We start from the raw sequence: 20,512 nt of genomic DNA, 5'->3' as shown, positions 1-20,512 counted from the left end.
AATGAGTATGCCAGTGTCCGTGCCAGTAATGTGAGTATGCTAGTGTCCGTGCCAGTAATGTGAGTATGCCAGTGTCCGTGCCAGTAATGTGAGTATGCCAGTGTCCGTGCCAGTAATGTGAGTATGCCAGTGTCCGTGCCAGTAATGTGAGTATGCCAGTGTCCCTGCCAGTAATGCGAGTATGCCAGTGTCCCTGCCAGTAATGTGAGTATGCCAGTGTCCATGCCAGTAATGAGTATGCCAGTGTCCATGCCAGTAATGTGAGTATGCCTGTGTCCGTGCCAGTAATGTGAGTATGCCAGTGTCCCTGCCAGTAATGTGAGTATGCCAGTGTCCATGCCAGTAATGTGAGTATGACAGTGTCCCTTCTAGTAATGCGAGTATGCCAGTGTCCGTGCCAGTAATGAGTATGCCAGTGTCCATGCCAGTAATGTGAGTATGCCAGTGTCCCTTCTAGTAATGTGAGTATGCCAGTGTCCCTGCCAGTAATGTGAGTATGCCAGTGTCCCTGCCAGTAATGAGTATGCCAGTGTCCATGCCAGTAATGTGAGTATGCCAGTGTCCATGCCAGTAATGTGAGTATGCCAGTGTCCGTGCCAGTAATGTGAGTATGCCAATGTCCATGCCGGTAGTGAGAGTATGCCAGTGTCCGTGCCAGTAATGTGAGTCTGCCAGTGTCCCTGCCAGTAATGTGAGTCTGCCAGTGTCCGTGCCAGTAATGTGAGTATGCCAGTGTCCGTGCCAGTAATGTGAGTCTGCCAGTGTCCCTGCCAGTAATGTGAGTATGCCAGTGTCCCTGCCAGTAATGTGAGTCTGCCAGTGTCCCTGCCAGTAATGTGAGTCTGCCAGTGTCCCTTCTAGTAATGTGAGTCTGCCAGTGTCCCTGCCAGTAATGTGAGTCTGCCAGTGTCCATGCCAGTAATGTGAGTCTGCCAGTGTCCCTGCCAGTAATGTGAGTCTGCCAGTGTCCATGCCAGTAATGTGAGTATGCCAGTGTCCGTGCCAGTAATGTGAGTATGCTAGTGTCCGTGCCAGTAATGTGAGTATGCCAGTGTCTGTGCCAGTAATGTGAGTCTGCCAGTGTCCCTGCCAGTAATGTGAGTCTGCCAGTGTCCGTGCCAGTAATGTGAGTCTGCCAGTGTCCCTGACAGTAATGTGAGTCTGCCAGTGTCCGTGCCAGTAATGAGTATGCCAGTGTCCGTGCCAGTAATGGGAGTATGCCGGGGGGGGGGGGGGGGGAGGGGTTGTGCAGCTTTGGCTACCTACCTATTCTGGAGGGCTACCATTTTTTTGTGTTTTTTTTTGGGGGGGGGGGGGGGTGCACCTTTTGGCTACTTACTATGGGACATGGAGCCTCTGACTGGAGAAGGGGGGGAGGAGAGAGCCACAAATGATGTGACGCTGGGGGCCACAAAGACCATAGCAGTACCCCTGTTGAGTGGGAGAGGCTGGATTACATTTGCAAATCATTGCAAGATCTTTGGTCGTTGATAAAAAAGCAACAAAACTAGCTTTGAAAGCTATAGCACTAGCAATGCCTTATTTGCATCTTTATAAATAGTGGATCAGTAGTATTTTTCATGGTCACTTAAAGGAACACTTAAGCCAGGAATAAAAAATCAGTTTTACTTGCCTGGGGCTTCTACCAGCCTCCTCTAGCTGTCCTGTGCCCTCGCAGTCACTCACAGAGCCTCCGGTCCCCTGCCGCCAGCTATTTTCGTTTTCGCTGACAGGGAGTCGGTGGGCTTTCTGCACCTGCGCAGGCCCGGCCATGCATATCCTTGTTCATGTTCCCGTCTTCAATAGCATCCTGAACAGGCGCAGGCCGCTATTGCGGACGGGAACGCTAAGAAAAATACACGTGGTCAGGCCTGTCGGGCCTGTCAGAGAAAACGAAACTAGCTGGCGGCGGGGGAACCTGAGGCTCCGTGAGTGACTGCGAGGGCATGGGACGGCTGGAGGGGGCTGGTAGAAGCCCCGGAAAAGTAAATCTGATTTTTTTTTTCTTTAATTCCTGGCTGAAGTGTCTCTTTAAGTAATAAACTCATGGATGAACCTTTAGTTTTGTTTAAAAGCATTCTAAAAGTGAACCCGAGGTGAGAATGAATTGGAGACTGCCATGTTTATTTCCTTGTAAGCAATGCCAGTTTCCTGGCAATCCTGCTGATACTCTGCCTCTAATACGTTCAGCCATAGCCCCTGAACAAGCATGCAGCATATCAGTTATTTCTGACATTATTGCCAGATCTGACAAGATTAGCTGAATGCTTGTTTCTGGTGTAATCCAGACAGCACTGCAGCCAAATAGACCAGCAGGATAGCTAAGCAACTGGTATTGCTTAAAAGGAGATAAACATGGCAGCCTCCATATCACTCTCACCTCTGGTTCACTTTAATCAGGTCACCTCTATATATTACAAACACTTTTTCTCGTACCTTGTTTTTGCTGCCCACTCAGAAATTGCTTGAGGGATATCAGCCTGTTGCAATCATAATATTAGTAAATTGGCTGCTCAGATAATTACTTGTGCATCGATATGGGAACTTGTAGACAGTCTGTACACAGGAGTACACTCCATGCCTTTGCTATGGTTGCAAACAGGTTAAGCAGTTCTAGAAATCCATAACTGGCTGCAGATTGCAGGTAAAAGATCATTTTTAACTACATTAATTTACAGAATGGCTTGTGCCTCACAGAAGGGCATCTGTTTATGTTGAAAAGGTAAACAAAAATGGCAGCCTTCATATTTCCTTTACTAAAAGTTCATTTTTACAGTAAAGTCCAACAGGAAATTCATGAGCTCATCACGTCACACACATTACCTGTCATTTGTGTGTCCTGCAGATTTCCTATAAATCAGACAAGCAAGGTGACACAGAAGGTGAATATTATTATCCAGCTACCAGCACCCCGTCTTATGAGACTGCCAAGAAGATGGACCCAATGAGAGATGTAAGTGTGGCGGAGAACTGCTAGTGGTGGATGATCTACAATGTACAGCTACGGTCATGTGACTACCGTTCACTACCCTGAATTAAAGTTACCTACAAGCTTTTTCATGCATCTAGTCTATCGGGAGGGGAGGGAACCACTACATGAATACGTCTTATTGCCTGGACAGAAATTAAGAAAAGCTTTTAGTTTGCGGTTTTGACAGTAAAATTTGAAATGTAATAGTTACTGGATTGGAAAAAAATTGGGCAACTAATTAAACCACCTCTTAACTAGGTGAGACCATTTTCACAAAAAGGTGAAACTGTCCCGGCATGTACAGGGTTCAGAAACCACAGAAGAGAGTGAGGCTGTGCATGCTGCTCTCCATCTTCTCAGCACTTCCGTCTTCACAGCAGAACTTCTGGTTGTGAAGGCGTAAATGGCAGGAATGTTCACTGAGATCTATGGGGGGGGGGGGGGGGGGGTGAACACGCAGGCAAAGTCCTGTTCTGCTGCTACTGCTGATCATTGGCAGTGAAGAGTACACATCACCTCGGTATTTTTTCCTCCTAAGCTCTGAAGGAGGAAGTATTGGAGAAATGGAACACGACATGGAACGCAGTGGTTGGAGGTGGCAACAAGGGTGAACTCCCCCCCCCCCCCCCCCCTAGCGCATCCCACACGTGTGCATGCAGCATCCGTTTCAGTCAAAACTTGGGTTTAGCACTCAGAAGCTCATCCAAAGTTCTTGGCACGCAAGCTGGCATTTCATACATCTAAACTTAAATTCTGGGGCCACCTGTTCTTTCCTCACAAAAGGAGCCTGCAGGATGAACACAGCAAAACATTGGGGCTGAAAGCCATCTTAGTGTAATTGGGACGTGGTCATAAAAGTGGTTCCTCAAATGAGCTGCACCACTGAGATATTTGGCACAGGTATTCAGTTTTTAGTTGCATTTGAAAACTTCCTGGTGCAACTTCTTTACTTTCAGGCAACGGGCTAAAGTAATTGATTATTCTTTCCCGCATTTTTAAAGCTTTGCCAGACTTGATTGCACATTGGGCAAATTTACGTTTTAATGAGATTAGCAAGTCCGCATGAGAGATGATTTAATTCTTCCTTAATATCGTTCCATGTTGAAATGGCGTTCTTTTCCCCCCGCAGGTAAACTATCGGCAGAGCATTGACAAGCTGAAGTACAGCTCTGTAACGGACACTCCGGAGATTGTTCAGGCCAAGGTTAATGCCCAGCAGCTGAGTGATGTAAGTAGCAGCACATTGTGCTGTACACTGATAAGGTGTTCTGCGGCTTCCCCCCTGAATCCCACCGTTCTGTGCAGAGCCCTGATAACCGCAGCTCCGTTAATGCAGATCACTGGAGAGGATAATTGTTGTATTACCGGCCCAGGCTGGCTGCAAACACTACTCACAGATCACTTCATTTGCTACGATTATGTAATGGGATGAGGGTGATTTTTTTTCTTCTTCTTCTTGTTTTGTATAGCTGAATTATAGAGCAGAATATGAAAAATCCAAGACCCGTTACACCCTTCCTCAAGATGTGCCAGAGATTAAGAAGGCCAAGGCCAACGCTGAACTCTACAGCGAGGTAAACTGCATCGCGGGAACCAAGTGGTTAATACCTTTACCTTGAGGGCCCTTTTATACTTAATGAATTGCATTGCATTTGCCAAAATGGAGGGGGGGAGGGGGGGGCAGTGCAATGCAACGAAGTGAGATGAACATGGAGGCTGCCATATTTATTTCCTTTTAAACAATGCCAGTTGCCTGGCAGCCCTGTTGATCTATTTGGCTGCAGTAATGTCTGAATAACACAAGAACAAGCATGCCGATAATCTTGCCAGATCTGACAATGTCAGAAACACTTGATCTGCTGCATGCTTGTTCAGGGGCTATGGCTAAAAAGTATTAGGGGCAGAGGATAATCAGGATAGCCTGGCAATTTGCTTTGTTTAAAAGGAAGTATGGTAGCTTCCATATCCCTCTCGTTACAGTTGTCCTTTAAGTGTAAAAGGGCCCTCAAACGATATAGTCTCAGGATCAAAGTTAAACCTCGACAGTATCTGCATGGAGTTTGTTGTCTGAAACAAGCATGCAACAACTGCAGTCAATGCAATCTAAGTAGAAAAAGCAGTAAATGACTTGCATGGAAGCTGCCCGACTCTGAAGTATGACTGCAGTTGTCTCGCAAAAGAAGAGGAACAAAGTACCTGATCTGCATGCTTGTTCAGGGTCTATGCCTAAACGTATTAGAGGTAGAGGATCAGCAGGAGAGCCAGGAAATGTGCATTGTTTAAAAGAAAAGTAGTGTGGCAGCCACCATAGCCTTCTCTCTTCAGTTTCCCTTTAATTCACAATGCACAACGCTATTTGCATTGCAGGTCTTTGCTCTGTGCAAGACACAGATATAAAATGCAGGAGGGTGGAAAGTAGAAAGCTGGGTACAGAGTTGTAAAGCACACCTGAGGAGAGAGGGATATAGAGGTGGGCATATTAATTTCCTTTTAATCAGTTACAGTTGCCTGGCTGTCCTCTTGGTACTCTGTCTATAATACCTTTAGCCATAGACCCTGAACGATCATATACACAGATCTGGTGTTTCCTACTGAAGTATGGCCCAGTGCACACCGAGTGGTTTTTGGAGCGATCCGCCGGCCGCATCCGCCTGGAAAAATGCTTGGCTAATGTATTGCAATGGGATGGTGCACACCGGCGGTTTGAGGTTTTTGCCAAGCCGCAAACGCGCCTCCTGCTGCGCGTTTGCGGTTTGCTAAAAAACCTCAAACCGCCGGTGTGCACCACACATTGAAATACAATAGCCAAGCGTTTTCACTGGCTGATGCGGCTGGTGGATCGCATACAAAATCCGCTTGGTGTGCACCCGGCCAAATATCTGCTCTCTGCTCCCAAAACCGCTAGCGTTTTGACGATCTGCTAGCGGTTTTGGTGTGCACTGGGCCTTAGACTGAATCACACACCTGAAATATGCATGCAGCTAGACACTACTGATGCCTGAAAGATCAGCGAGAAAGCCAGGCAACTGGTATTGTTCAAAAGGTGATAAATATGGTAGCCTCCATATCCCTCTGACTTCAGATTCCCTTAAAGTAGGTGATCCCCCAAATTAGCCAGAGTCTGTGGGATACACAGTGGAATATGACATGGCCATTACTATGGCATGGCCGTAAGAAAATGTTTTGATCATTATAATGATCTATGGCTTTTAAAAGACCCATCAGCAATTTCTGTGTCATTTTTAGTTTATTCAGGTCATTGTTTATGATACACTGATGCTGCTTTTTCACCTGATGCAACCTTATTTTGTAAGGGTACACAGATGTTCTCTCTGTTGATGATGACTGTAGTCACGTGCCTACTTGCACATTTAGGAATGTTTTATCCAGTTTGGCATAGGTAGGCTCTTTCACCCTGACTTGAAAACTAGTTTTCTTGTTTATCCAAACTGCGCACCTGAGTGTCCTTTCTTCCTGAGGTGAAGGTAGACTGCACAGTACTGACCTGCAGATTTTGGTTTCCTATCAGACCGCAGAACGCCGATCTGTAGAATTGTCTGTCCTATAACAATAACATTTTTATAGCGCTTTTCTCCCTGGGTACTCAATGCGCTGTGACCCTGCATTATACAGTCTCAAAGGCGCGGGAAAAGAGGTGAGTTTTTAGCCTTTTTTTAAAGCTGTCCAAAGAAGGAGCCTCTCGTACTGATTGTGGAAGTGAGTTCCATAGAGTAGGGGCTGCATAGGAAAAGGCCTGAGCACCAAAAAGTGTATCCTGGGAATAACCAGATTCATCTTGTTGGCAGAGTGGAGGGTGCGTGGAGGGGCATAAAGTGCCAATAGATCCGCTATGATAGGCCACACATTTACTAAAGAGTTTCAGTAGTCTCAACTGCATGCACCAAGTTCCTTTCTTATTCTTGGGTTTTGGATACTTACAATGCCTACGTATATCGCTGTATGTTGCTGGCTTTGAGGAAAATGGGATATCGGTTAAAGATTATGCAGAGGTTCTCCTACAACTGAGATATGTAGTGAATCACTGTGTTGCTTCACAATTTTGATTCTCTTCTCTTTCCCTTGGTCTGGGGGTTTTCTCTTGATTTGTTGTTTTTATAGAGATCCAGACTGGGTGGCTGCTAAACCCACTTCGCCAAGGTGTTAGCATTCCTTCACTTTCAACTCTTTGGCCTGGTGCACACCAGAGGAGTTTTTCTGAGCGTTTTGAGTTTTTAAATCTGCTGTTAATGTTATCCTATGTGTCTGTGCACATTGGAGCAATGAGGTTCTGTAAAAAAAAACCATAGCATTACATTGGGAAGAGCTTTTGAAACCTCTAAAAGCTCTTCCCAATGTAATGCTATGTTTTTTTTTTACAAAACCTCATTGCTCTTGTGTACTAGTGATGGGCGAACAGTGTTCGCCACTGTTCGGGTTCGCCCGGAATTTGGACTGTTCGGTTCGGCACCCCCCGAACACCTCATGGTGTTCAGGAGGGTGCTCGGCCACGCTGCCCGAACCCGAACGTGCCTTCTTTGTTCGGCCGAACACAGCCGTGTCCGGCCAAACATAGCCCCCTATAGGGTCCCAGCATAAAGGGAGAGCATGCCCCGAGCGCGGGGGGGGGAGGGGGGGGTCAGAAATGCCCCCCACCCCTCCCCGCTAAGCTCTCCCTTTTGCCGGTACCCTATAACGTTAAATTTAAGCCCCCCAAAAGTACCTGAGGAGGAGGGCAGGAAGCGGGCAGCCAGAGATGCTAGGCGCTAGTACCATCTGGTACTTCCGCCCTCTCTTGACGCACTTCCTGTTTACATTTGAAGTCGCGTCAAGAGAGCGCAGAAGTACCGCGATGATGCGTACGAGGGTACGTGTCATCATGTAGATGACGCGTACCCTCGTTCGTGTCATCGCGGTACTTCTGCGCTCTCTTGACGCGACTTCAAATGTAAACAGGAAGTGCGTCAAGAGAGGGCGGAAGTACCAGATGGTACTAGCGCCTAGCATCTCTGGCTGCCCGCTTCCTGCCCTCCTCCTCAGGTACTTTTGGGGGGCTTAAATTTAACGTTATAGGGTACCGGCAAAAGGGAGAGCTTAGCGGTGAGGGGTGGGGGGCATTTCCGACACCCCCCCCCCCCCCCCCGCGCTCGGGGCATGCTCTCCCTTTATGCTGGGACCCTATAGGGGTCCCAAAGGGACATGTTCGGGTTGGGTTCGGGGTTCGGCCTGAACATGCCGAACATCGGGGGCATGTTCGGCCGAACCACCCCGAACCCGAACATCTGGATGTTCGCCCATCACTAGTGTGTACAGACACATAGGATAACATTTGAAGCAGATTTAAAAACTCAAAACTCTCAGAAAAACTCCTCTGGTGTGCACCAGGCCTTTGTTGGTAGTTTTCATCTCAGCCTGATGTTGTAGAACCCTGACACCCACTTTGGGCTCCAGTGGCTGATGCTAGGCAAAAGAAGTATTGATCCTTGTGGGTAGAATTCTTAGACATATTCTGCAGGAATTTTGTCTACAAGTATCCCTGTTTGAGATGTAGAGTGCAATCCAAGAAGGCCAGTTTGTAACTTTGCGTGTCTTCCTATGTGTTGTCCAGAAAAAAGATATCTCGTTTTCTCAGAAACAAGTCCTGCATCATGGAGTTCTTCATCCAGTAGTCTTTTTTTTTTTTTTTCTGATGAGGCTAAAACAGTAAAGATTGTCAGTTAAGTCTCTGGCTTAGCAGATGCTGGATGGTACTTAAAGAAAACCCGAAGCGGGGTTCTTACATCGCAATCCGCATGCAGAGGCTGGGTCTGCCTATAGAGCCCAACCTCTGTTGCTAGTTTCCTCCAAAGACCCCCTGCGCGCCGTCAGACCCCCATAAAACACAGCCGTGCTATGCGGCTGTGTTTGCCTCACGAATGTCCGTCTCGGCTGCTCCCCCGCCTCCTGAATCGCTCCGCTCCCCGCCCGCGTCCCTTCCCTCCAATCAGTGGGGAGGGAAGGGACGTGGGCGGGGACCGGAGCGATTCAGGAGGCGGGGGAGCGGTGAGACTGACATTAGTGAGATAAACACAGCTGGCTGCGACACGCTGCGTGTCGCCAGCGCGGCTGTGTTTTATGGGGTCTGACAGCGCGCAGGGGGGTCTTTGGAGGAAACTAACTAGCAACAGAGGCTGGGCTCTATAGGCAGACCCAGCCTCTGTATATGGATTGCGATGTAAGAACCCCGCCACGGGTTCTCTTTAACAACCCAGGAGGAATTGCACTTAATTATTTGCTGACTATGGAGACAGAAAGGAGAAAAAGCGCACACTGTGATACTAGTAGGTGAGGGCTCTAGGCCCTATAGGAAATGCCTCACCTGGTTGTCGAGGCTGGAGAAACCTATATAGGTTTGCCAGCTGTCTTGCTTGTGTCCCTCTTATGCCGGGGGACCTGGTTTGCACGGATATCCTTACGGTCTTGGATGGTGATCCAGTCGGAATTCCACGGTGGATATTTGGAACACGCTGCGGTGGGCGTGTAAACCTTTGACAGCGCTCGGCCGGTACGAGCCTGATTCCCCGGCTATGAGTGTAGTAGGAGATAACAACAACTAGTAAAGCAAGGCGGTGTTATCCGCAATGATATGCAAAGGCTATTCTTAAAAACTTTATTGCGATGCGTTCCCCATGGGAGCACACCTGCTTTATCAAGCATAAATTGATTTATGCTTCATAAAGCAGGGGTGCTCCCCTGGGAAATGTGTCGCAATAAAGTTTTTGAACGCAGCCTTTGCATATCATTGTGTTTTCATTGCCTACTACACTCAAAGCCGGGGAATCAGACTCGTACCGGCCGAGCGCAGAAAAACGTTTACACGCCCACCGCAGCATGTCCTAAATAACCACCGTGGAATCCCGACCGGATCACCATCCAAGACCGTGAGGATATCCGTGCAAGCCAGGTCCCCCGGCATAAGAGAGACACAGGCGTGACAGCTGGCAAACCTATATAGGTTTCTCCAGCCTCGACAACCAGGTGTGACCTTTCCTATAGGGCCTAGAGCCCTCACCTACTAGCATCACAGGGTGCACATTTTCTCCTTTCTGTCTCCATATCCAGCACTGTTCTATACCTGTGGTACAAGGGGACCCGCAGATCGCTCTCTGATGGTAAACTTTACTACCAGAACCAACAGATTTACTTATTTGCTGACTAGACACACTAAAAGCCTATCCTCTTCTTATAAAGACCTACGTGCAATCGCGTACATCTACACAAATATGGCATCCCACTAACCAGTTTGTAACTTGCTGCAGGAGTGGGTAGCATGGTGGGTTTGGCAGACAAAGAAAAAAGCAGCTCCCCAGTTCAAACTCCCACCACTCTGCAGATATTGATGTAAAATTAATTTAAAAACCTCTGTATTTATTGCTTGCAAACACATGGTAAGCACCAATGCCTCACCAAGGCCACCTCTAATGCAATCTAAGTATGTGTAGACCCTAGATTGCTGGATGTGGCAGTGTTTCTAACTCACTGGATTGTCCACTTTTTTTTGCAGAACAAGTACAAGGAAGAATGGCAGAAGAATAAAGGGCAAGGCTTTGAGATGAAGCTGGACTCCCTGTCCCTCACCTCTGCCAAAGCCTCAGGAGACCTCGCAAGTGATGTGAGTGATTACTTCTAAACCCCCTTTAGTTCTTTTTAATCTCTCAGAAAAATGTGACTAATCTAGGTGATTCTTTCTGTTGTTTTGTTAGTTATAGGATAGGATTAGCCTTTCGTAAAACAGCAATTCAGATCGGGGGATTGTTTGCAGGTGTAAACCCATTTATGGTAAATTCTATACTTATATTTATAAGGGTCTTGGCTGCTTACCGTACTTTTGAAGGGCAGCCAGAGCTATGATTACCAGGTGTGTAGTAAGCACTGATCTGAGTCAGAGAGGGTGTCTTCCAGTCTTGCTTTTCCATGTTCTAGGTGGTGCATTGATCGAGTCGAAGAGGGTGTCTTTGGGTGTTGCTTTTCTATCTTCTACATTGAGGTGTAGTGAGGTTCTAGAAGGTGATACATCGATTCAGTTTTAGAAGATGTATTTGGGTGTTGCTTTTCCATTTTCTATGTTGAGATGTAGTGGGGCTCAAGAGGCTTAACTTGATGGATTGTCTTTTACAACCTAAATAAGTATACAGCTGTCTCACGATCTGATTCAAGGATCGACACCCAAAAGCTAATCTTATAAAAGTGTTGGTGTAGAGAAAAATGTCACATACAGTACTCCAGCTTTCCTGGTGCAGTGGGTGTAGAAACCTGACCTGTTTCTATCCCTCTACTCCTAAAAAAGATTTATCTGAGATATTGCACAATTTTATTTTTATTTAATCTACTATTGAGTTTATATCTGTTTGGGGCACTTTTTTGCCCTACGGGTATCATTTGCATTAGATAACTTTACTATTGTAGTGCAAAAAAAGGCAGGAAAGTTAGCAACTGGTTCTAAACAGCCTTGCAACTCTTAGCACTTCCTGCCCCGTTTCCGCAGGCAGTGGTATGTGTAGCCTCCACCCCCTGCCAGGCCGTAGTCTTCCTCCCCTTCTAGTACCATGCCTCAGCTTACTGTTTCTGCCACTCCTTCTAGCTCCTATTCACTAATATAAGATGGCATTTTCTTTGTCTTCTGTCCGTACAGCTAAAATGTCTATTACAATGCTGCTTCTCTGTCTTCACTCCCACAGATCAAGTACAAGGAGGAATATGAAAAGACCAAAGGAAAAGCTGCAGCAAACAGTGACTCACGACTCCTTCACTCTATGCAAGTCGGAAAGCTGAGCAGTGAGGTAGCAGAGCCTTTTCTTAAATGGCAGGGATGTCCATGCTCTATTGGGTCCCATGGCCTGAGCTTTACTATTATCACCCCTGCTGTCTTTTATGTCGTAGGTATCTTACAAAAAAGGGTTTGAGGAGAGCAAGACCCAATACCAGTTGCCCATGGACATGGTCAACCTCACGCATGCCAAGAAAGCTCAATCATTGGCCAGCGACTTGGATTATCGCACAAAGCTCCATGAGTATACCATACTGCCTGAGGACATGAAGGTGTCATGGGCCAAGAAAGCCTATGATCTGCAGAGTGAGGTGAGGCACACAACTGGTTAGTAATTATTTTGTCCTCGGGGGGGGGGGGGGGGGGGGGGTCTGGTTCAAATGAGAAGGCAAATTTCTCTCTTTTTCTCTTTCTCTCTCTCTATTTCCAAGACCCTAGATCAGTGCTGAGCAAACTATGGCTTGCTGGCCGTATTCGGCCATTGATGTTTTGAATCTGGCCAGCTTCCTCTCTTCTCCTTCCTCCCTTCCTGCAAAGTTATGTGCTGTGTGTAACAATAAGTTAACTCATCCAGTAGCGATCTCCATGGCCACAGGTGCGTCTTGTGATACATCATCAGTACGTGCCAGCGTGTCACATGATGCTGCCATGGAGATTGCTGCTGGGAGTTGCAGTTGGGGAAGTTAAGTTAATTGAGCATCCACTGTAGTGTGAACCTAGCCTTATCAGGCAGGATGTACTTTAGAGAGTGCAGTAAAAAATACTGATTTCATGGTTCATAGCTCTTGAGTTCTACAAGTAAAAGGTCACAGTAATCTACATACTGTATATTTCTGCGTATAAGACTACTGTTTAACCCTTGAAAATCTTCTGAAAAGTTGGGGGGTCGTCTTATACGCCGGGTATCATTGATGCTGGGTGATACCCCCCTATCCTGTTACCGTCTCTCAGATCTTGCTGCTGAGGAGTGTAGTGAAGCGGCGCAGGCGCATATGTGCGAGATCTGAGAGGCAGAGAGGGAGGTAAATAGGATACAAGGTTGGGCCAGAGGGGTGAAAGAGGCGTGTTTTATGGGCACAGCGCGATCTATTCTTCCATACCGCTCTGATAAACAGGTAGACAAGGAGAGCTGACCAATCCACTTAGGGAGAGGGAGAGTTCACCAATCCAACCAGTCAATTGACTATATACTGTGTTATATACTGGGTACCACATACAGTACAGAACCAGTATATGATTTTTTTTTAAATTTGGTGTACGTTGGAAGAGGGGTAGTCTTATACGGTGAGTATATCACAAACGCTATACATTAACTGAAAAAGTTGGGGGGTCGTCTTATACACCCAGTCGTCTTATACGCCGGAATATACGGTAGTTGTTTTAAGAATCTACCTTGTATGGTTTTGTTTAGTTGGATTTTTTAGTTTCTCTCAGGCTCCACTGCCAGACCTTCCTCCAGAGTGAATTGCAGCAGACTAACCATCCATGCTTTCCAATGGGCCCATTCACACATGTCCTTCCTTTTTTATCATCTGCACAATTAGCAATGATGGGAAGCGGAGTACAGGCGTTCAGGGTGACTGGCCCCAATGAGCACTCCAGCAGCGCTCCTGGGATCCAATGGCACTCCAGACGAATGCCTGGAACATCTTTGGATAAAAAAGGCATTGATTTGTACTTTGCACATTGCATTTACACAATGCACAAACCAGACCTGCAGGATTTTGTTTGACAACAGATGCATTGCCATTCACTGATAAAATAGTATGTATCCACTCCCAAATACAGCTGATGCTGCAACCGACCTCTGTCACTGTATTCTGATACTCTATCACTTTTGTTGGGTCCATTGCAGTGTGCATCAAGTCTCCTGGCGATTGTGGCTCCAGCATCTGTGAACTGTCTGGTTTATTTAGATGTCAGGCAGGTCTCTGTTAACCTATGTATTAACACAATGTCCCCTGTCACCTGCTGCAGCATCAGTACAAGTCGGACCTGAACTGGATGAAGGGAGTCGGCTGGATCACAGAAGGAAGTGTGAATGTGGAACAAGCTAAGAAGGCCGGAGAACTCATCAGTGAGGTCAGCTGATCGTTCATGTGTTGGTCATGTGACACCCTATTGTGTTCATTTATTGAGGTTGGGGAACCAGCAAAGTGAGGCTGCATATTTTCATATTTTGGTGGTAAATAGGGTGCAGTTTTTATTTGGGTCACATCTAGGGTTGCCAGGTCGGCTGATGGAGAAAGCCAGACAGGGGGTGGAGTTAGGGGTGGAGTTAGGGGCGGAGTCAGAAGCACACTTTTATGTAGAGTGGGGCTAAGCAATGGGCTTTTTTAAAAAAAAATTTATAGTATTTATATCGCACTGACATCTTCTGCAGCACATTACAGAGTACATAGCCATGTCACTAACTGTCCTCACCAGTAGTACTGGTCCAGTGCACATAAGAGACAGTTTTTCACCAGTAACTGCACATAAGAGACAGCTTTTCACCAGTAAATGCACATTATAAGAGACACCTTTTCGCCAGTAAATGCACATAATAAGAGACAGCTTTTCCCCAGTAAATGCACAAGAGACAGCTTTTCACCAGTAAATGCACATAATAAGACACAGCTTTTCACCAGTAAATGCACATAATAAGACACAGCTTTTCACCAGTAAATGCACATAATAAGAGACAGCTTTTCACCAGTAAATGCACAAAAGAGACAGCTTTTCACCACTAAATGCACATAATGACAAACAGCCAGTGTTCCCAGTATATGTAGCCAGGGATATATGTGCCCAGTATATGTAGCCAGGGGGTATATATGTCCCAGTATATGTAGGCAGGGGTGTAAATGTCCCAGTATACGTAGGCAGGGGTATATATGTCCCAGTATATGTAGCCAGGGGGTATATGTGCCCAGAATAGGTAGCCAGGGGGTATATGTGCCCAGAATAGGTAGCCAGGAGCTATATGTGCCCAGAATAGGTAGCCAGGGGTTATATGTGCCCAGAATAGGTAGCCAGGGGGGCTATATGTGCCCAGAATAGGTAGCCAGGGGCTATATGTGCCCGGAATAGGTAGCCAGGGGCTATAAGTGCCCGGAATAGGTAGCCAGGGGGTATATGTGCCCAGAATAGGTAGCCAGGGGCTATATGTGCCCAGAATAGGTAGCCAGGGGGTATATGTGCCCAGAATAGGTTAGGTAGCCAGGTGCCCCCCCCCCCCCCCCAGGAGGAGAACAGTGCAGCAGAGAGAGAGCTGGGAGCAGCGGTGGAGAAGGGGGGCAATCTCCCCCCCCTTCCCTCACCTTAGGGTGCTCTCTCTCCCCCGCTGTCTCCTCCAATATGATGTGCAGGCTGGCGGTAGTGTTGGGCGAACAGTGTTCGCCACTGTTCGGGTTCTGCAGAACATCACCCTGTTCGGGTGATGTTCGAGTTCGGCCGAACACCTGACGGTGCTCGGCCAAACCGTTCGGCCATATGGCCGAACTAAGAGCGCATGGCCGAACGTTCCCCGAACGTTCGGCTAGCGCTGTGATTGGCCGAACGGGTCACGTGGTTCGGACCCGAACGCGCTCTGATTGGCCGAACTGTCACGTGGTTCGGGTAAATAAATACCCGAACCACGTCATATCTCCGCCATTTGTCTGTGGGTTTAGCTTTGGGTAGGCAGGCAGGGTAGTTCGCGCTCCAGCCACGCTAGCCAGGGTCCCCCCCAGTCATTGTGTGTCGCTGCTGGGAACAGTAGTACACCGCTCGTTCAGCCACACTATATAGCATTCTGTGTACTGTTCTGTGTCTGCTGGGAACAGTAGTACACCGCTCGTTCAGCCACACTATATAGCATTCTGTGTACTGTTCTGTGTCTGCTGGGAACAGTAGTACACCGCTCGTTCAGCCACACTATATAGCATTCTGTGTACTGTTCTGTGTCTGCTGGGAACAGTGGTACACCGCTCGTTCAGCCACACTATATAGCATTCTGTGTACTGTTCTGTGTCTGCTGGGAACAGTAGTACACCGCTCGTTCAGCCACACTATATAGCATTCTGTGTACTGTTCTGTGTCTGCTGGGAACAGTAGTACACCGCTCGTTCAGCCACACTATATAGCATTCTGTGTACTGTTCTGTGTCTGCTGGGAACAGTAGTACACCGCTCGTTCAGCCACACTATATAGCATTCTGTGTACTGTTCTGTGTCTGCTGGGAACAGTGGTACACCGCTCGTTCAGCCACACTATATAGCATTCTGTGTACTGTTCTGTGTCTGCTGGGAACAGTGGTACACCGCTCGTTCAGCCACACTATATAGCATTCTGTGTACTGTTCTGTGTCTGCTGGGAACAGTAGTACACCGCTCGTTCAGCCACACTATATAGCATTCTGTGTACTGTTCTGTGTCTGCTGGGAACAGTGGTACACCGCTCGTTCAGCCACACTATATAGCATTCTGTGTCTGCTGGGAACAGTGGTACACCGCTCGTTCAGCCACACTATATAGCATTCTGTGTACTGTTCTGTGTCTGCTGGGAACAGTAGTACACCGCTCGTTCAGCCAGACTATATACCATTGTTTACTGACACTATATAGCAGACTATATAGCATTGTGTGTACACCGCTCAGCCAGACTATATACCATTGTTTACTGACACTCTGTGTACACCGCTCAGCCAGACTATATACCATTGTTTACTGCCACTCTGATTCTGCTGGGAACAGTAGTACACCGCTCGCTCAGCCAGACTATATAGCATTGTGTTTACTGCCACTCTGTGTACACCGCTCAGCCACACTATATAGCATTGCGTACTCTGCCAGTCAGTGTGTATATTGCTGGGATCAGTAATACTCCACTCACCGTCAACCACTATATGAGCTCAACATGAGTTCCCCAGAGACCTCCGCTGTGAGCAGCACTCCCAACAACAGCAACAGCCAACGCCCCACGCAAGCTATAACATCCACCCCAGCAGCCAGTGGTCAGCAGCAGCCCTCCCCGGAGGAGAACGTTGTGTCCATCAGTCCGTCGCCAGAGCGATTAATGAGGGCTGCCATTGAGGAGATGATGGGGCCTGATGTGGAGGAGGAGGTCTGGCTCAGGCCAGCATCCCAAGTTAATGTTGAGGACGATGAGGGGTCTGTGTCTGGGGATGTTGGGGTGGCAGAGGTGGTGGGTGGGTCAGACTCAGGAGAAGAGTTGTATGATGAGGATGATGATCGGGACCATCTGTATGTGCCTCAGAGTCCGACCCCGGAAAACATGTTGTATCGTGTGTTTAGGTACTAAAATCTGCGATCCCTCCCAGTAGTGTTGGGCGAACAGTGTTTGCCACTGTTCGGGTTCTGCAGAACATCACCCTGTTCGGGGTGACTATATAGCAGACTATATAGCATTGTGTTTAATGCCACTCTGTGTACACGGCTCAGCCACACTATATAGCATTGTGTTTACTTCCACTCTGTGTCTGCTGGGAACAGTAGTACACCGCTCACCCGCCACTGTATAGCATTGTGCTCTGTGTCACTGCTGACAATAGTGGTACACCGCTCACCCACCACTGTATAGCATTTCTGTACTGCCACTGTACTGCTGCCAGTCAGCGTGTACTTTAAGTGAAATGAGGAAGAAATCCGGTGAAAGAGGGAGGGGCAAGGGAAGAGGTGTTTCCCCTGACGGTTCACGTACAGGCCACAGGGGAGCACCCAAGAAAACCCACTCAATACTGCCCATGTTGTCCAGGACAACAACCCTCACAGATCCAAAAGAACAGGACCAGATAATTACTTGGATGACCTCTCAAGCGTCCAGCAGTGGGTTAAGCAGCACCAGCACATCACGCACGAGGTCCGAGTCCTCAGCCAGTTAAAGTCTGGGCTTTCTTTGAAGACTGCACTGAGGATGTTACCATGGCGATTTGCAAGGTGTGCAAGACCCGCCTGAGCAGGGGGAAAAGTATTAACAACCTCTCCACCACCAGCATGAGCCGCCACATTCTATCCAAACATCCCACTCTGTGGGCAAACGCGGCAGGACAGGGTACCACCGTACCACCAGCAACACTGCCTCCCTTGGGTTCACCAGACTCACCACCAGACCCGCCTCAGCAGCAGCAGTAGCCCAGCCATTGCGTGGTTCACAACATTCACAAACATCAGACGATGCTGACACTGTCACTTTCCGGACTAGTGCTCTTGAGGTCTCCCAGTGTTCATCAAACACAACAACCAACAGCCCTTCGGTGTGCAGTGCTACGGTTGAGTTGTCTGTCTCTGAGATGTTTGAGCACAAGAGGAAATTGCCAGCAAATGACCCGCGGGCCGTGGCAGTAACAGCCAGCCAGCATAGCCAAGCTTCTGGCCTGCGAAATGCTGCCATATCGAGTGGTGGAGACAAACAGCTTCAAGGGCATGATGTCAGTGGCCATCCCACGTTACGTGGTTCCCAGCCGCTACCACTTTGCGCGCTCTGCAGTGCCTGAGTTGCATGAGCACGTGGTCAGCTAAATAACCCGAAGCTTGAAGAATGCCGTTGCCTGCAAGGTTCACCTCACCACTGACACCTGGACAAGTGCGTTCGGCCAGGGTCGATACATCTCCCTTACCGCGCACTGGGTGAACCTTGTGGAGCCTGGCAGTGATTCCTCACCTGCTACGGCGCGGGTGTTGCCCACGCCGCAAACAGCTGCACCGCCGTCCCTCCCACTGGATAACAACAGCAGCACCTACCTCTCTGACTCCTTCTCCTCCAACGCATCTCAAAGCTGTACCTCATCCGGAAACGCTAACCCAGCACCAGCAGCAGTAGGATCGTGGAAGCAGTGCAGCACAGCTGTTGGCATGCGTCAGCAAGCGTTGCTGAAGCTGATCTGCCTTGGGGATAAGCAGCACACAGGGGAGGAAATTTGGAGGGGAATAAAGGAACAGACGGATTTGTGGCTGGCACCGCTGGACCTGAAACCGGGCATGAAGCTAGACACCTGGCACGAACTGGCAATGTACGCAATAGAGGTGCTGGCTTGCCCGGCAGCCAGCGTTATGTCGGAACGCTGTTTCAGTGCTGCCGGAGGCATCATCACAGATCGGCGTATCCGCCTCTCCACAGAAAATGCAGACCGTCTGACTCAAATTAAAATGAATCAATCCTGGATTGGAAACGACTACGCAACACTCCTGGACCCCAACCAAGTAACATGACCGATGAACATCTGGGATGGTTTAGCGTTTCCGGTCCCTGTTTATTGAACCTCTCATCTGTATTACATTTATGACTGCATGGCGGCAAAAAGCATTGCTGCTATATCCGCACGCTTTTTGTCCTCATGCAAGGCCTGGGTTGTTGTGTCTCACAAAGCGTGGCCTTCTCCTCCTGCGCCTCCTCCTGTTCCATCACGTGTGCTGCTGCTGCTGCTGCTGCTGCTGGGTTACCGTTGCCGGTCCCTGTTTATGGAACCTCTTATCTTTATTACATTTATGACTACATGGCGGTACAAAGCATGCTATCCGCACGCTTTTTGTCCTCATGCAAGGCCTGGGTTGTTGTGTCTCACAAAGCGTGGCCTTCTCCTCCTGCGCCTCCTCCTGTTCCATCACGTGTGCTGCTGCTGCTGCTGCTGCTGCTGGGTTACCGTTGCCGGTCCCTGTTTATGGAACCTCTTATCTTTATTACATTTATGACTACATGGCGGTACAAAGCATGCTATCCGCACGCTTTTTGTCCTCATGCAAGGCCTGGGTTGTTGTGTCTCACAAAGCGTGGCCTTCTCCTCCTGCGCCTCCTCCTGTTCCATCACGTGTGCTGCTGCTGCTGCTGCTGCTGGGTTAGCGTTGCCGCGTGGTCCCTGTTTATTGAACCTCTTATCTTTATTACATTTATGACTACATGGCGGTACAAAGCATGCTCTCCGCACGCTTTTTGTCCTCATGCAAGGCCTGGGTTGTTGTGTCTCACAAAGCGTGGCCTTCTCCTCCTGCGCCTCCTCCTGTTCCATCACGTGTGCTGCTGCTGGGTTAGCGTTGCCGCGTGGTCCCTGTTTATTGAACCACTTATCTTTATTACATTTATGACTGCATGGTGGTACAAAGCATGCTATCCGCACGCTTCTTGTCCTCATGCAAGGCCTGGGTTGTTGTGTCTCAAAGCGTGGCCTTCTCCTCCTGCGCCACCCTCCTCCTGTTCCATCACGTGTGCTGCTGCTGGGTTAGCATTACCGGTCCCTTTTCCTGGAACCTCTTATATGTATTACATTTATGACTGCATGCCGACAAAAAGCATGTTACCTGTGCAAAGAAAACAGACATTTCCCGCATTTAAAAGACAGTTTTCCCTTTGAAACTTTAAAATCGATTTTCTCAAAAACTATAAGCTCTTTTTGCTAAATTTTTTTTTCCTCTTGTACCCACTCCCAAGGTGCACATACCCTGTAAATTTGGGGTATGTAGCATGTAAGGAGGCTTTACAAACCACAAAAGTTCGGGTCCCCATTGACTTCCATTATGTTCGGAGTTCGGGTCGAACACCCGAACATCGCGGCCATGTTCGGCCTGTTCGGCCCGAACCCGAACATCTAGATGTTCGCCCAACACTAGCTGGCGGGTGGCTGCGGGCGGAACTTACCTCTGTGTCGCAGGCCCCGGAAGTTCGGGTCCCGCAGCCGCTGAGATTCGACTCAAAAAAGATCCGGATCAAAGATTCGAATCATTCATGAGCCGGACAACACTATTCAGACTGATTAGTGTTGTCTG

At 48.2% G+C, this 20,512-nt stretch overlaps 1 protein-coding gene across 2 annotated transcripts in view; it reads left to right on the top strand.

The window, feature by feature from the left end:
- Positions 1–20,512, top strand: part of NRAP (nebulin related anchoring protein) — a 168,724-nt gene that overhangs the window by 86,541 nt on the left and 61,671 nt on the right. For both annotated transcript variants that reach the window (XM_068257887.1, XM_068257886.1), the window contains 7 exons: positions 2,846–2,953; positions 4,101–4,199; positions 4,441–4,545; positions 10,512–10,619; positions 11,686–11,787; positions 11,888–12,085; positions 13,752–13,856. In XM_068257887.1, the coding sequence (XP_068113988.1) occupies positions 2,846–2,953; positions 4,101–4,199; positions 4,441–4,545; positions 10,512–10,619; positions 11,686–11,787; positions 11,888–12,085; positions 13,752–13,856 (825 nt within the window). The remainder of the gene's footprint in view (positions 1–2,845; positions 2,954–4,100; positions 4,200–4,440; positions 4,546–10,511; positions 10,620–11,685; positions 11,788–11,887; positions 12,086–13,751; positions 13,857–20,512) is intronic.

The sequence above is a fragment of the Hyperolius riggenbachi genome, chromosome 10 (assembly GCF_040937935.1).
Source record: "Hyperolius riggenbachi isolate aHypRig1 chromosome 10, aHypRig1.pri, whole genome shotgun sequence".
Taxonomy (NCBI): Eukaryota; Metazoa; Chordata; class Amphibia; order Anura; family Hyperoliidae; genus Hyperolius; species Hyperolius riggenbachi.
This window is presented reverse-complemented; position numbering and strand designations above follow the sequence as displayed.